At 40.1% G+C, this 18,136-nt stretch overlaps 1 protein-coding gene across 1 annotated transcript in view; it reads left to right on the forward strand.

The window, feature by feature from the left end:
- The window catches only part of GADL1 (glutamate decarboxylase like 1), an 85,013-nt gene that overhangs the window by 44,547 nt on the left and 22,330 nt on the right, over nucleotides 1–18,136 (forward strand). The window contains exons 13-14 of the mRNA XM_068405041.1: nucleotides 1,214–1,265; nucleotides 3,865–3,954. Coding sequence (XP_068261142.1) covers nucleotides 1,214–1,265; nucleotides 3,865–3,954 — 142 coding nt within the window. The remainder of the gene's footprint in view (nucleotides 1–1,213; nucleotides 1,266–3,864; nucleotides 3,955–18,136) is intronic.

The raw sequence follows: 18,136 nt of genomic DNA on the forward strand, positions 1-18,136 counted from the left end.
TGTTTACTGCCTCCCTAGCCAACCTGTTTCTGCAGCACATCTGCCGAATAGCAGGCATTGCAGATACCACTATGCTAGAGGTGTCCCTGTGAGGCAGGTTTCAGACATGTGGGTGTGACTGAGGGAGGTTATTTTGGCAATATTTTTCTTCCTCAAGTAGCAGATAAAAGAATTGTTTGTGTGATGACCAGTAATGCAGGCAGGAAAATACCAAATTAATGCAACAAAAGAACAGATTTGTACACAATCAGTAGTTTAACTGTCTCAGTTGTATTACTGTTAGAAGCAAAACCTTTCTGTAGAAAACTAAAATTCAGCTGAAATGGAAAATCTGTGTGAAATTGAGGTGATTTCTTTGGAGTTTTCCTTAGGAAGGCTTTGACAGGGGGGAACAAAGAGAGCAGTCCCAGCTATGTCAAAGCATTGTCTTTGCTTCAGAACTTCTGTGTGTTGTGTGCCATGGCAAAGTTGAGGTCATGTTTTAAAAAAATTGCTATAAATTGAAGCTGTTTGGATCCAAAGTTTTGATTCAAACTCATCTTCCCATTGAAGGCTTCTCTGTTTTTCATACTGACAGGTGAAAGAGAAAAGGAATATCTATTTCAATGCATTGTTCGCATAGGATGCCCAGGGATTATGTGCATCAGCAGTGGCTCACTGAATGGAAATGTGCACTGTTGTGTACAGTGTGGAATAAGAACAGTACTGGGAAAATTGCTGGGCTTGAAGTATATGGAAACTTAAATTTTTGGCTAAACTAAGGTCCCGGTGACTGTAGTCAGGGTGACCATGAAATAACATGGCAGCACAGCATCAGCACTTGAGAAAGAGATGGAGGAATTAATTTGTAGAGAGCAACATCAATGGAAATTTGCATTGGGAAAGTTCACAGCCTAATGCAAATAGGATCAATTTGTGCCACGTGACTCCACTGAAAATCCGAGCCTGAGGACAGAATATGGCCTCTCCTCAGTGCTCCTTGGCTGGCTGTAGCTTTCATTTGTTTCCAGGAACTGATAGCTACTGCATTTTCACAGCAGGTAAAAATTAGGTTTAGCTCGGTGCTTTCTTTAGGGGAGGGAAAAAAAAGGAAAAGCAAATTGGGGGAAAAAAAAAAAAAAGAAAACAAAGTGCACAAATGTTCAAGATCTTTTTTGTTGTCTGTATGTATTGTTTTGTTCTATGCTTTAAAACTCTACACCTTTAATTACAGATATCTAGTGGAGGAAATTAAGAAAAGAGAGGGATTCCAGCTTATTTTGGAGGTAAGTGAAAATGGAACAGACCTGTTGTTCTTGGGGGGTGTCTATTGTTTGATTTGTTCTTTTTAGCCCATTGCCAAGTTGTATTTGAAGTGTATAATTGAATAAGCTTTATGTATTGGAGATGCACAGATATGATTGAACACATAACATGCTCTGTATTCTCTGCCATCACTCTACCTGTTTTCCTAGCTTCTGGGCCTGTGTTGCCTCAGGGAGTATAGATGGAGCACTTTCATAGAAAATAAAGAGTCTGCCTGCCAGTGCTTGCCAGACTTACGGATAAGACTGTGTGCTGGATGGAAGAATATTTTGATCCTAAAAATGGACTTTTCATCATTAAACTCTATTTTTTTTTTTTTTTTTTTTTTCCTTAAGTGAGGAATTCTGAGCCAGCAGCACATGGTGGGGTTACTAAAGTGGCAAGTCTGTTAAAAGCTCTCCATTCTCTGCTATTGTAGAGCTTTAGCAGAGAGCCCAGATCTACTGTAGATGTGAAAGCTGTTGGTGAGAGCAGAGACTGCTGTTTAGTTCCTGCAGGAACAGGATACCTGGATTAAAAAAAGTGGGATTGGAGGGAGTGCTATAGTATGGGCTATGAGAAGGATGTTGAGCAAGGGTTAAGAAAAGGTTTTCTGGAGTGCAGGGGGACAAGCAGTGAGAAGTCAAAGAAAGACTGCCGGGAGGCAGCTAGGCCCAGTTATGCGAGACCTTTCTGAAAGGAAGTTGGACTTTGGACAAGAAGCTCAGGAAGATGATCCCCTGATACGTGCGGTGAGGGAAGTCCTGTAATGAGAACCACTCTACGGCCGGGAAATGCTGCTCGCGCTTGAGTCATCTTGAACTCTTCTGTGGTATAATTGCTTACCCGCATGGATAAGAGCTGTGACAAGAAAATCAGAAATAGAATGAGGCATGGCTGGGGGTAGTTAAGTTTTTCTAGGATGAATGGTATTTTCAGAGGGGGTTGATGTATTTGATGTGTGAAAGGAAACTGAGATAATCAAGGCGGCAATGCAGGCAATGGCAATATGGTAATATATGCCATCTGTCTGCTCCTGCCATCTGATTTTAAATAGTTTTAAAATAAATCCTGTAACAGTGAGCTAGTACTTGTGCTCATGAGGAAGCCACTGCCTTTTCAGGATCTGTGTTTATGTGTGTACTCAATGCATGCTCTTTGGGGAAAGAAATGGGACTTTAAGAGCTGAGCTTTATTTCATTCAGTGGAAGCAGGTGGCAGGTTTGCAGCTCTGTTCCTGCTGACAATGATATTCTTCTTGATGATTAAATTGTATTTAATGCATTCTTTGAAGTGAGGTGGAAAATGATATGAGCAGTTCCCAGTGCCCTTTCATGAAAGAACATGTCTCAGCTGGTGGGCTCTCCTCATTCAGGAGACTGCCTGGGATTGTAAGAGCAGCTGCATTCACAGTGGGGCAAAGAGATGGTGTGACCCAGCTACCAAGCTCCCTTTTAACTTCGTTTTTTTACTTTCAACCAGTACTAATGAGGATGGCGTGTGGGGAAGGGAGAGGGGTGTGTGAGTTTATAATCCATGTTATAATCTAGACCCCAGTTAAATACTGTGTTACAAATAATGTAGGTCAAGACTGACTAAATGTTTTTATGGGAAGTGCTGAGTGGGATTTCATCTATTCCTCATGCTATTGCTATCTGTACAGGTAAAAAAAAAAAAGAAATTTGTTCCAAATTAGCAGGAAATTTAGAAAGACCCTGGACTGGTCTGCTGGGAACATTTTCTCAATCATATATGAAATAGAAACCTCATAAGCACAAAATGCCTTATTTTATAATGCATTGTGAACAGCCATTCTTCTTGTCAGAAGGCTTGCAGCTAAATCTCTGCTGAGTTTAAAGGCAAAATTTCCCTGGAGGCAAGCAGAGATGTGGAGTCTGAGTCTTTGCTCAAAAGGCCTGCTTAGATATTGGACAAGATATATCCAGGATATGGCACATACCGTGCAAGGGGTCCTGAGATTCTTATAAAGCATGGAAGTTGAGAAAGCCAGCATTAACTCCAGCACTGTGTAGTGTGCTGTGTTCCATATGATATAAAAGGCGACTGGCATTGTTCAGTAGAAAAATGACTAGGTGTGCAAGTGTTAAATGGTGACAAAAACCGAGTTTGTGTGTTTTGTGTAAAATGCATCATAGGAAACTTCTATTTAAAAAAAAAAACAAAAACACTAGAAAGAAAATTTGTTGTTCTCTTTAAAGTTGCTTCAGTTTTGAAATCTGTAAGTTACCTCTCTAAGCCTATCTTTACACTTTTTCCTAACTAAAATTGTTAGTGAGCAAAGCAGAGTTAAATATGTATATAGGAAGGAGAAATGAAAAAGGAACCTGGACAGGTTTCCTTTTTCTGGCAATAGGGGGAGATGTGATGATGTGAAAACTATTTCGAAACTCAAAAAAGGGAAACAAAAGGTGCATTGGAGAAGGAAGTTTTAATGAAAAGGGTGTAAACTCAAAGGCTTTTTTTAATCCCCTAAAAAAATAAGACAGAACTTTTGGGCAACCTATTATATGTATTAGTTTCATCTGTTACATCTCATAAGCAATCACTTCTCTTGTTTAGCCGGAGTATGCAAACGTTTGCTTTTGGTACATTCCACCAAGCTTAAGAAAGATGGAGGACGGACCTGAATTTTGGCAGAAGCTACACCAGGTGAGTGTCACATGAACAGTCTTATCTGTAGCTTACTGAATTACCTCTGTGCCAGATAAGAATGTGAAGTAGCCTCTGACTTTGCCCACCATTAACCTATCAGTATGTGGATTTAATCCTTAAATAAGTGTTAGTAGGATTTTTAAGTGTGAGTAGTGTAAGTAGGATTTTTAAGTGTGTCCTCTATTTAGACAAGGCTAATTAATTCTTCTCTTAATGTAAGAAATGCAGACATTCACAACTATTCAGCTTACTATCAAAGCTGTTAGCCGATGGCAGAACTGAGAGAATAGGAACAATGTTGTCTGCATCTCTTGTCTAGAGCTGTTCATTACCTGTTTCAGACACTTAACGTTGTCCTTGGAATTTGTCTTGCATTATCTATAATAATCTATGATAATACAAGTGAGGAAGTGCTTAAGAATACATTTCTGATGTTAAACAACCCATAAATGACAACAGGAATACAATGGGAAAAACTTCATTGGAGAGCATTTTGGTAACTCTTTGCCATCCTAGTAGAAAATCATGAACATCTTGAAAAAAGCAGTAGTAAAATTTTGAAGTACTAGTGGAGAATCAGTAGTTAAAACTTCATTAGAAGCCAATAGACACTGTGGTATTATATTTCACTGAATAAGCTATTCAGTGAGGAATTTAATTAATTGTTTGACCTCTCTGTAGCAGCTTTAGTGTTCTATATTTATCTTTTCCTATAATTGGTTACTAAAATTTAAATTAGAAGGTAGATGTGTATACCATATGCATACTTGCACATGGTATACTTATTATATATACATGCTATACGTACTATATATACATGCATAGTTCCTATAAAGTCTGCTCTCCTTTCAGCAGCTTTCCTTTCACATGAATCGCTTTCAATTTATGCTGGATGCTGGTGTCTTTAGGGGTGAGGTCTTCCTTAACCCTGTCTGTATTGTTTTGGAAAGTATATTTAACTTTTGCAGTACAAAGCCATGCATAGCCACAGTGTGGATACAAGGGCTTTGCATTTATCATGCTTTCACAAAGCATGGATGGGTTATGATCACTTCATATGGGGCTTCCCTTCCTCTCATTAGAGTGGAAGACCTATAATATGTACGTATACACACACACACACACAGATGTATAACAGCTCCTCTACCCATGGAGGAGTGAGGATTTGGAAAGAGACAATGGGAAGGCACAGAAGAAATAATGCTACCACTGCCACCTTTTGATTTATGTATCTAGGGAGGGGACTGAGGAGGGAAGGAATGAGGCACAATGAATGGCTTTGAGTGCATATATTGTGAGTGGCTTTTTTGAGTGTAACTTACCAGTTCTTTGCTCTGCTGCCTTATGGTGCTTCCCATATAGGGTGGGGAATAGATGCCTGGGTTTATTTTATGTACTGATATAGACAGACTGATGCTGGAAATGCAGATTTCCTAGCCAGTGTTTTGTGGGAGAGAACTTGGAGGGAAAGGAGCTTGTGTGCAATTTCTCCCAAGAACTGAGCACCACTCTTTTCATGGGCAAGATGTAATTTTCTTAATTCTTATGCCTTCTCTGAAGAAGCATTAAGGAACCCAAAATCCTAAAACATAACCAGTTTTCCTCCTCCCCACAAAAGCCCAGAAGAGAATTTACCACAAAATAGACCAAAACTCCCTAGCAAAGCAAGGCACTGAATGGCACAAATTCCTCTCCTGGAGGATGGGGAGAGGAAACGACGAGTGATGATAGCTGTGTTGCTTTAGACACTGCTGGGAAGTTCTTGGACACTACAAAAATGAGCCTGTTATAGAACTAAAACATTATTTCACCTCCCTGATTCTCTACAGGGATAGGTCTGGTCTTACTTTGCTTTTTGGGTACTGAGGACCAGTTTGGGGTACAACATGTATTGGTGAGCAGACGAGATGACAGCACTGGGTCACAAAAAATAAGGCTGACTTGACTTTTCCAGCTAATGTCAATTTGTTCTAACATTGCTGATGCAAACAGCATAGTCATTATATTAGTATTACATTAATCAGTACAAATATATGGCTGGGCAAGAAGTAATGCATCCTGATCAGCAAGGTGTAAGTGATAAGAAGATGCAGACTGGAGAGGTTGCTGCATTATGCCATTGATGGGCAGATGGGGATGTGTACAGTTTCTTGACTGCAAGTGCTTCCTGAATATTCCCATCATTTCACTAAAGTGAGCATTAAAATGCTTTAATTAATAATTTGTCTTTCCACACAACATTTTAACATCACAGTATTCTGTTTATCCAGAAATCAATCTTCCTTTTTGTTGACCTGCATATCTGACAATAATTAAGGAAATGTATGTCTTAAAAACCCCTTAAGCAAGTAATTGATTTTATTCAGCTGCTTGTTCAGCAATATTGTTCAGAATAACATGCTGTCTTCTAAGGTTAGTTATGTGAGTTTTAGTGCTGGTGAAAGTTGATAAGCAAATAGCTCTGATCTCAAGTACTCAGCTTCGTGAAGAATTTGCATAGTCCTATGCAAAATAACCCTGAAGTTTTTCTGCTCTGGCTTTTCTCCAGCTTCCATGGCCCACTTTATGTGGAAATGTGTCAGGGCTGACTGGATCGCAGCATGATACCTGATTCTGATGTCAGTCTTCTAGCTGTCCTAAATACATTGTGTCTCTCGGAAGCTTTTTTTTTTTAAAATGTGGTAGGCTGTTTGTTTGTTTGTTTTAAATTCTAGGGCCTTGGACTTTAGGTATAAAATTTGCCCTCTTCAGAGTCTCCAACATGCAAAACAGAAAGATGATAGGAAAGAGTATCCTGGAGGATTTGGGTCAGCCACTAGCTGGTCATTTGAGTCATCACCTGAACACTTTAGGGAATGAGAAACAACGTGATGGTGGGAAAGTAAAGAACAGCATAAACGGTACATTGCTCCATTACCCAGTGAAACTGGGAATTCCGTGCACATCCGCAGTCTTACAACACTGTCATCTTTTGGGATTACAGCAGGAATTGGCTGTGTAGTGTAACTGGTTCTATAGACAGTACAGCAAGGCTTTGGATGCAGTTGAGTGGTTCAAGATAGTCCATGTCCTGAACATTTTGCAGTACTCTTAGGGCACAGCAGATGGCATACCCCGTAAAGGAACCTGAGATGTAAGGTGTTTTTCAGTGACTTTCTTCACAAGTAAGTAAAGATTGTTTTCTTCTTGTAGAAACCATACAAATGGGCACTCTGTGGTAATTGGGGAGCTACTGTTACATTCAACTAGAAATATTTGTAAGTGGTGTTATTTTGTCATTGCAAACTGGGAGCAGTTTTCTCTGACCTGGCACTGACGTAACTGATGGGATGAAGGAACAATTGCTTTGCTGGTACTGTATGTGTCCCCTAGTGGTATTTTGCTCTTCTTCCTCTTATGACACACTGTTAAGATTTACTTTGTTTACTGCTGAGGATGGTCAGTGTGCCACCAAGTCACAGTGAAAAAAATGTAATGAGAAATTACAATCCAGAAATGGAAGTGAGGGAAGAAGTAAAAATTTCAAGCCCAAACCATTCCAATTTTCATATTTTTTCCATAACTACAAATATCCATGCATATTCTTACTTGTAACAGTCTTCTCTTTAGAAATTCAAAGGTCAGCTTTCTCAGCTCATGCTGAAATGTCTTCAGATGATGCAGAATTGGGTGATTGTTAGTAATACTGTCTCTGGGAAGCCTCCTGGCAGCTCAGAGGGTGCTAGGGCACAAGGAAAGGTTTGGAGGGATACTGTTGCCATCCTGTTGCTAACCCACCCAGCCAGCTATGCCTTGTGCATCTGAATAAGCTTGTAGTCTGCTCAGACTCAGTGTGGTCTAGAAGGCTAAGAATGAGATACAGAGGTAACAATCTCTAAGAGATCCCTCCTCAAGCGGGAGCCTGGCTTTGCTGAAGGATCCTGGAGCATAACTGTAGGTAGACTACTGCATACTGAACTGCTCAGTAAAGAAGGCTAGTGGTATATTGCTAAATACCACTTTAGACCTCAAAATTGAGGTTAAAAAAGTGTCAGTAGGTTCCTGGTAGGTTTTTTATGCTTTAGTAAACTTTTCTTGGTCTGTAGTTGTAAACAACATATGCTGGAATATCTGATTTCCAATGGTTCAATAAAGCTTTTATACACAGTTGTTAGCTCCAATTATTCAAAATTCTAGCATCTCAGTCTCAGACTCTACTTGTGCGGTGTGTTTGGGGTTTTTTTGTTTTGTTTGCTTCCTGCCCTTTTGTGGATTTTTGGCCAAATAATACAAAATTTATTGGCTGTATTAGAATTCTCAGGATACAATTTCATAATAAAGCCTATATAGCTTTGAATGCCATTTTTGCCTCTCTCCCTTAGTAAAAAGTAACCTTATTCCTGCCTTCCCTCCCAGTTAAAAGAAGAATATAGCTGTCTGCTATCTGAAGGCATATTTATAAAATAGCCTGTCATACTGACTGGTGTTGTGATACATTTATATAATGAGAGGTTTCATATCAAAGCAGAAATGTAAGGAGCTTGAACTGGTGTTGCCTTGGCAACCTCTGAATCTTGTGGTCTTTGTGGTGTAAATCAAACACTAATCAAGGTCATGATTCAGTATTCTTTGTGTATTCAAAGTATCTATTGACTATGGTATGAGGTTTGAATGGGAAGGGAAAACAAGACCTCCAATTGGTTATATTAATAATATTTGCCCTCTATGTTTTGGAAGAACAAGAGAAAAATGACATAGATTATAACCACAACATTAAATGCAACAAGCCCAGGTTGATGCACAAGAAAGGTCTCCAACATGTCACTGCAAGTGTATTTCCACTTGGGATTTGTGTGAAAAATGTTGTTACTTCATCACGTGGCATGCTTGTGTACTACACTTTGAGTTTTTCTTGCACTTGAACAAGAAAACAATTAAACAATATTTTAATGTGTGTGTTTGAAGAGTAATGGTAGAGACCCGTTTCTGTGAACTTTGCTTACATGAGTGATTTTTACAGTAACCAGTAGCCTACTGACTCTAGCATCTAGCTCTGTTTGACACAAGTTTCTGTGGAGGGCCACATCAAATGACAGGAAAATCAATGGTAAGATTTACACAGAAGCATATGGGAGTTAGATTGGCTAAATCATTGTGACTGACAGATCTGGAGCTGTTCATCAGTCATTTGTGAATACTGTACGTTGATCTAATTGTTTCTGATCCCATGTGCTTTCTTGTTGCATTGAAATAGTGTAATTGTGTAGAAATGTGTTTAGAAAAGAACAGAAAGAAAAAGAGTGGGTCATGTTCTGTGTGGTTTTTTTTTTTCCAACATGTGCGAATTGTTAAGAGATGATGCCATCTCTTAACCTTTTTGCTTTCACTCAAAGCAACCTACAAATATGTTGTGGACTTCAAGAAATAAAAATCTACAAGTAGAAGAGATTGCTTTGGCAGGTCTAAAAGAAAGACCTTCCGGGAGGATGGATTGTCATTTCAGGGAATCAGATGAGGACCTCCAAAGGGGTTGTCTGAAGAAATTTTGTTTGTCAGGGAAATCCTCAGGGTCAACAAAAGCTCCAGATTCATCCTATATAGCTGGAGTCACTTACCCAAGGAAGCTACTTGAGGAGTTGGCACAGTTTCCCTCCATCTTTAACATGGAGAAGGGGAACCCCAAGATCATGACTTAGGCAACCTAGTGTCAGAACCACCCTTGGGACAGACTTGTCTGGCTTCATTATTCAGGAGGGGAACCTTAGGGCTGCCAGGATCCCAGCTCAGCTGCTTTAGTTCATAAATACAAGTACAAAGAACCCAACACTAAATCCTGACCGTGCTGTGCGCTGGTTTAGACCCCTATCTTACAGGCTCTTGGAGGGAAGAGCTGCAAAATCTCTTCCTAATTCAGTGGGCCCAACTGAATTCTCAGTATTGTGTTCAAGAGGGGCAGAAATGCAGCATTCTTGGAGAGGTGAGAGCAGGAGGCCTGGTAGAGGCAGAGCTGCAGGCAAGGACCTTAGGGGAGAGAGGCACAATAAGCCTTGAAACCACAAAATGAGTAATATGGTAATAACCAGGACTTATGTTGTAGTGTGACCATTTCTCAGCAGAGAATAGTGCTCAGAAATTTAATAATACAATAAGCAGTCACTTGTTAAAGTAACATCTCTTATTTTACAACTAATAGTACGTAATATACAGCAGCAGATGAATAAAAATCTTTGTAGTTTAGCTGCATATAAATGACTGTTATTGTTAAGCAGAGAGATCTGAGCTCTGATAAATGAGAAGGAACAGTACAGTGGAGTATAATAGCAGAGAAAAATTACAGCAGTGTTTCAGTATCTTGTTAATGAGAGATTTGCACACTTTCCCTTTTAATATGTTTTTTCTGCAGTTTTATATAACTCATCAGTACAAAAGTGTCTGTAGCTGTTAATTAAAAAAGATATTTAGCGTGACTTTGTTTTAAATATCTCCTCCGTAGATTTGAGTTGTAAGAACACAAAAATAACATGCCTTTTAAAAAAATTTGTTAATTCAAAATAGAATACTTTGTTTTTTTGACTGCATATCTGCACATTACTGGAATTTAGGTCTTTGTTCTCTGTTATATCTGTTCTTACCTGAGTATTGAAGTAGTAGTGTAGACTAAGGGGCCAAATTCACTGTTAAAGTCTCCATCAGGAGAAGTAGAGATCAATACATTTTACATTGACGGTGTCCATCTCACCTTAGTATTAGACCCCGGTGCTAGGTCTATACACTTCAGTATATATTTTACATTGGTGGGGTTGTACACCTGCTTAATTTTCAGCCACATATAATGGTTTGTGAGACTGACCTGATCTCATGCTTGCTCTTTCATGGGATGACTGGCATATCAGACACGTGTATGGGAATAGAACAGAGGTATATTTGTATGACCGTATTGTAACCTACAGTACATGTAGTAAGACAAGGCAAAGATGTGAATGGCTTCCAGCTCATGCTTTCTGTAATAGTCCTAAGTGATATATTAGTAATTCATATGTCAATTGTAGAGATTTCTGTTCTAGCTGTCTGCTTGACCCCTTTTCCAGACTGGCTTTTCAGGAGTGGGTAGTACCAGCTGGGCTCCAGTTGAATGCAGTTCTATTCATGCAGAAAACTTTGCTTTTTTTTTAGGTTAGTGGTACCATTTCAATTGAGGTGAATATGCAAGAATCAACATCACTAAATTACCTTCCACTTCATTTTAACCATCTAAGTTCTGTCCTTTGGGTAGCTGTCTATTTCTATTCTACCCCTCAGTCCCTTCCCAGACTTATAATATCAGGTGATATCTTGAAGTGATGATATTTACGTCAGCAATAGTAACACATACGGCAGCAAAACATCTCTATTGTACGAGCACAGTTACACAGCTGCTAGAACTACCCCTCAATTCTTGGAACAAAGGGAAGAAACCCAAATGGTTTTGCTACTGTATGGTTTACTAGATGAGAGTGTAGGGCAACTTTTGTCAGAGATTTAACATTGAGCTGAGCATGTTCAAGGCCCACTGGCGACTGAGGTCTATTGATCCCTAGTGCTCAGCGTACATACAGAAATGATCGAAGCTGTGGGGAGGGAGTCTGCTGCAGCTCCATACGCTGCATTCAGGCTGAACAAGGATTTCATCTTCTCTGAGCCACCTGCAGAGCAAGATTGCTCAGATCTCCAGAGGTAAAGTAGGTTTCACATTAGTTGTGTCTTGCTTAAAATCCTTTTAAGGATAATGGATGGTCCAATCATTTCTCTGTGTGGTAATACATGTAATGGTATGAAATGAAGCTGGGGGGGATAGAGAAGGTGGAGAAAAATATTGTGAGGAAATAAAATCATGAGAGACTGATAGATTCAAAGTAAAGGACCAAAGCTTCCAGGGAGATCAAATGCAAGATGTATTTTCATCACAGTATGTAATGCTCTGTGAAGGTACCTCAGCTAGCTCAGGTACTAGGAGCAGTATGGCCATATGTAAGTATGGTACTTAATTCAGTTTAAAAAGTATCTCACTAGGACTAGTTAGCTAACATGACCATTCTTTCAGGACCCAAGCAATTCACCTACGATAGTGGGGTATGTTTTGTGTAGATGTACTCCCTTCTTACAGGGGAGGTATAGGTTCCACTTGTCTGATGTCTTAAAAAATTTTGCATACTGCCTTGCTAAAACCTGAGGGTCATTCTAGCTTTCAGTTCAAATACAGAAGAAAACAAGCTGATTTCAAACCTTTGCACTGTTAAAAGCTTCACACAACAAATCTTTCTGTTTACATATAAGAAGCATCTAAAAAGCCTTATATTCTAACCGAAAGATCACAGAAACAAAGGCCATGGGGGATTCAGTGGGACTGCATTCTCTGCTTTATTGCCACAGATTCAATTGACTAAAGGGTGCTTAAGCACTGCATAAGCACTTCTTGCTATTTCTGTGTGAACAAAGACAGTACTATTTAATTTGTATGGCTTTCAAATAGATACAGCTGTGCTACCCAGAGCAGTGGACGTTTTGCATCCATTGTTACGAGTCTCACGGCTTGTGGAAGGACCAAGAGGGTAAAACTAAACCTCATTTCTTTTCCAGAAAAGCGAATCTTTTGGGGGGCTAAGTGGAAGTGGCGCAGTTCATATAAATTAAGTAGGCCGTTGGTGACATACCTCAGAAAATCGTTCTCTCTGTGTTTGTGAAGAATCGAAAAAGTAAGATATCTAAGTGTTCCTAATTTGGAGATAATGGTCATCTTGATTAAAGGGTTATACTAGGGTAAAACTAAAGCATTGGAATGTTATATCCTACTCTGAATGACTAAGGCAGAAAAGAAAAATAATGATCACTGCCTGTGAACAGAGGAACAAAAAATAATTTAACATTTTCTGTTATTACTAGCCTGTCTTTATGCTAATAGGCAAAACCAGCTAATCTGAAAACAAAGTCAACTCTGTGACATTTTTTCAAAGCAAGCATTAAACTATTTTCAGGGTATAGGAAGCCAAAGGGAATTTACATTGAATCTGTCCCACTAGTTAACCTTTGTTACATATTTGAAAGGCAGGTAAATTATTGATGAATTATCAATATTTTACAGATAAATAAAATAAGGAAAAAGAGGCATGGATATGGAAGTTTATCTTGTTTTTGCATTAAGAGCACTTCAACATGTTGTCCTTATTTGTACCTCTTGTCATTTCCCAATAGCATAATAAAAATAAGCACTTTTTACTTGGAATCATGTTGCCACGCAGAACAGTATTGCATTGTTGTTCATTACTACTATAGAAATGAAAAATTTCATATTTTGTAATGCAACACTGGGAGACTTTTTAGAATTGTTCATATGTGCTTTTTGAATATAAATGTGTGTGTGCGCTTATGCATACATATGCATATGATCATGTAAAAGAAAATTATTCTTGAAAAGGAAGAGGATGGAATAAGGCATAGTATTACTGAGGTAACTAGGTTCTTAGAAAAACTTGTTACCAGAATCACAGAACAGCTGAGGTTGGAAGGGACCTCCAGAGGTCATCTTGTCCAAGTCCCTGTTCAAGCAGGGCCACTTCGAGCTGGTTGTCCAGGACCTTGTCCAGATGGCTTTTGAATATCTCCATGGATGGAGACTCCACAACCTCCCTGGGCAGCCTGTGCCAATGCTCAGTCACCCTCACAGTGAAGTGTTTCCTGATGTTCAGAGGGAACCTCCTGAGTTTGTGCCCATTGCCTCTGGTCCTCTCACTGTGCACTACTGGAAAGAGCCTGGTTCCCTCTTCTTCACTGCCTCCCTTCGGGTATAAATGTTCATTGATAAGATCCCCTCCCAAGCTTTCTCTTCTCTAGGCTGAACAGTCTCAGGAGACTTCCTCAGGAGAGACGCTATAGTCCCTTAACCATCTTTGTGGCCCTTCATTGGACTCTCTCCAGTAGGTCCATGTCTCTCTTGTACTGTGGAGCCCAGAACTGGACACAGTACTCTAGGTGTGGCCTCACCAGTGCTGAGTAGAGGGAAAGGATCACCTCCCTCAACCTGCTGGCAGCACTTTGCCTAATGCAGCCCAGGCTACACTAGCCTTTGTGGCAAGGACACATTGCTGGCTTGTATTCAACTTGGTGTCCATCAGGATCCCCAGGTCTTTTTCTGCCAGCTGCTTTCCAGCTGAGTGGCCCCCAGCATTTATTGGTGCATGGGGTTGTTCCTCCTCAGGTGCAGGATTTGGCATTTCCCTTTGAACTTCATGAGGTTCTTGTCAGCCCTTTTCTCCAGCCTCTATTATCTGCGTGTTCCAGTTTCTCTTAAACGTGGTTGACATTTTTGCTATCTTAATAGTCTTTCGCTACTTTTAGGGGAAAAAAACAAAAAAGTAGCAACAAAAAAAAACCCCAACAAGCCTACAACCTTACAAAAGCAAACACAACCTTATTCCTTGCAAATGTACACTTTCCAAGAAATGGTGACCTCTAAATCTATGGATTCTTCTTTAACAAAAATATGGTGTGCATTCTTAGCCTATTTACAGTCAAATATTTTCCTTCTGAGCTATGGCAAATTGCTGTACTCTTGATGTATTTTGTTGATTTCAGCTAGTGCATCCAGATTCATAGTACTACATGTTGTAGTTCTTGTTTGCCTAAACAGCATGTATTTTCCTCTGCTTAATAGGACTAATTATTCTTCCTTTCCTTTGCTTCATTTTGGAGTTAGAACATATTGACTGGTATTTTAAATGGCCTTTTGTGTCTGCCTGTGAAAAGAACTGCTCTTAATAAGAAAGCAGAGTTTGAAGACACTCAACACAGTTAATTTAGTTCTAGTTGATCCTATTGACTATGTTCTTATAAAGCAGCACTGTGCTCCTGCATATCTGTGCACCTCTTCATTATGCTCTCTCAGTGCCATATGCACATTAATAACCAGTGATGGAAGAAAAAAAAAAGAAGTTTGAGTTACAGGCTGAACTCCAAACTATAGCTTTTCTGAAAGTGTCATAGATCATGTTTAATAGCCTATGGATCAAAATGAAACCCAATATACATCACAGGGGAACTCAATAATTGAAGCATCCCAGGAATGTCTAAGTACTGGAGTCTTGAGGTCACTAGAACCTTCTGTGCTCAGTTTTTACCTGAATAAAAGCTGTCTCCTTCCCCTATCATCTTTTCTTTTTGTAACAAACAGTAATCACTTTTTAATGCACTGACTTAAATGATTTTTGTCTGGCATTTTGGGAAATAATTAACTCCCTTTTCTTCCTCATCCACCTCCTAATTTTCTGTGAAATGAGAAAAACAGTCATTCAGAGGTATTAGTATTTCAGAGTGTCTTGAGTATACTCGGCTTATGGTTATCTCCTCTCTGTGCTGGGTGTCTGCAGAATGGTCCCATAGGGACACTGAGCGTGTTCTCCAGGTCTGTGAAGCTGGTCTGCACACCAGCTCTGAATTTACTCCTTTCATATGAGAAACCCCAGGGGCTCTCTGAAGGATTGTAACTGGTCCCTTGGTGATGGGAATGCAATAATTTGCAACCCTGGGGCTGCACAGGTGGTATTGTGTGGGTATGGGGAGGATGTATAGTCTTGTCTCAGGAAAACAGCAGTCACAGACGGGTTTTGTGGACTTGGTGCTCTGTGGTTTGCACGGGGGATAAATTCTATTCCTATGTGAAGGAGGTGGAAGGAAGGTTGAATTTTGCAGCATCATACTGACAGAAAAATACTTGGAATGAAACTGTAGGAAGCCTGGCCAAATTGAGGCCCTTGGGCCTTTCTTGAGTTGTGTTCACGGGGCTCTTGTGCCAGGACTGCATTGTGTGATTGTAGCAGAACTGGGCTTGTGTGGGGCTTGCTGGCTGATCTGGAGTCCTAGGGGTTAGAGGTAGCGAGGCAGCCGTGCAGCCCAGATCAGTCCCATGTCATGGTGGACGATGGTGCTCCTTGAGGACCATCATTGTTTCACCACATTGTTTCACATTGTGCCTGTAAGCTGCTCCTACAGCTGCCCTTCCTGCAGCTGTCCAAGCTGTGGCTCCCATCCCTGTAAGGATTTTGGTATGCAGTTCCGAGGATCAGGAGTTTTGTCTTTTCTGATATATAGTGGGAGTTTGAACTGGATGGGGTTGATGACTGAGGAATGCAAATGAGGGAATAACAGATGATTTTTAGGTGAGCACTTGCAGTGAATATTTTAGGGTGCACTAGGGATGAGGTGACTGCCCAACAGAGCCACTGGCTTGATACATGATGGTTATATATATTCCATAACCTTGCTAATACTTGATATTTCAATGCTGAAGGATATGTGTAGGATAAAAGTAACGTCTTCCCGTCCTGTTGGTCTTTTGCATAGGCTGAATCTCATTGAGAGTGAAAGCAAAAACGTGGCCCAACAAAAATTATTTTCAGCAGTTTTTAAATGGTTTGTGCATGATTTTTCTTGCTTTTGCACACAGCAAAACTGCAATGTGGAATGGAAGCCACCACTCTTGGCTGGTGCCTTTGAAGTGCAGCCTTTCCCTCTGCAAGGTTGCGGTAACAGGAGCTCCTCTGAATGCTCTAAATATTGAATGAAGGTACTTGAGTATCAGAAATTGCAGGTGGGCTAAATGACAGTCTCATGAATGAATAATGAGAGCTAGTGTGGTCCATTGATAGTGGCCTTTTAAACGAACCCTTTCTACACTACACAATAAAGTTTCCTCTAGTTACAAATCTTTCTGGTGGCCTCATGACCATTCTGCCCTGCCAGCTGGTACCTGCTGTGGTTTCTGAATGAACTAAGTGTTTTCTAGCATTCTGTGGTTTTGGCATGTTTAATAAATAACAGCAATGAATTAGCTGTAGTGCAATAATAGTGATTACAAGATAAAGAGCACAGTGATTTTTTTTTTTTTGGTCATTTTATAGGGAATTGGACTGAAGGAAAATAAAATCTTTGAGTTTCACCCTTAATTAATGGTCCCCTACAGCATGAGTTACTATGTATTTGATGGAAAACAAGATAAGATATCTTTCTGCCTTATCAGTCAGAAAACAGAAGCTGCTTAACAGTATAAGCCTTTATTTTACCTCACGGGAAAGGTAAACTTCTGCTGTAGTCTGAAACATGAGTGACAATTTCAACACTGGTTTAGCCTATCTGGGGAAATATTTCATGGTATTTGTTGTATCAGGTATAAGTGGGGAACTCCCATGTCACATGAAGTTGCAAAGGACATGGACATTAGGGCGTATCCATCATTTCTAGAAAAAGAACAGCAAACATACCCGCGTTACAAATGTTTGATGAAATAATTGTTTAGTGGCTGTTCTAGGGTACAAATGAAGCATTTATGGCTTTACGCTTCTGCTTGTGTTGGACAGCTTTTGTAGATTTTGTGGAAGAGCAGTAGTGCATGGAAGTGTCCTTACTTTGTTCCTGGTAGTCCAAAAGATGCATTTTTGGGGCACTGGAATAGCAGCGCAAGTACGACAGAGGAGAGCGTATTGTCTGCCAAAGAGGAGCAACGAAGCTCTTTTACTTGCCCTGCCATTCCCCTGTCTCTCTGCCCTTCCCTGCTGCTTCCTGCAGCAGCAGCTCTTCACCAGTTCAGTGTTTGTGCTCTTACTCTCTGAACAGACCATGTGTGCTGGGAGAGATGCGTTCAGATGCAATTCCTGTCTCCTTTCCCTCTTTTGGGCAGACCAGATGAGCCAGCTGCAGTCAGTCCAGAGGTCTGTGGGAAGGTGTCAGCTGACTTCACCTTTTTCCCTTGAAAGTATGCTTAAACTGAATTGTGCCTGCCAGACAGGAACGTATTAGGCATCGTTTAAGAAGCTTTAGGTTGCTGCATGTGACTTATAAAAACAAATGAATAAACTAATTTACATGCTGGCAGCTGATTTGCATCTAGCCATAAAACTGAAGCCTATCATCAAAAATAACTTAAGGACAGAAGGAATTAGCTGACCACCTCTGTATTTTGGGGACTTTTCTATGGGTAGCCTGGTGACTTTTGTATGAGCACATCTTCTAGAAAGGCATCTATTCTTGACTGGAAAATATCAAGGAATGGTAAAACTACCATTTTCCTTGGCACCTTCTTTCAATGGCTAATTAGCCTTCCTGTATGAAAGGAGATCGATTGAGAAGGGCGGAAAAAAGGTGGTGGAAAAATACCTTTCCACACTAAAACAGC

Source organism: Nyctibius grandis, chromosome 7, assembly GCF_013368605.1.
Source record: "Nyctibius grandis isolate bNycGra1 chromosome 7, bNycGra1.pri, whole genome shotgun sequence".
Lineage (NCBI taxonomy): Eukaryota > Metazoa > Chordata > Aves > Nyctibiiformes > Nyctibiidae > Nyctibius > Nyctibius grandis.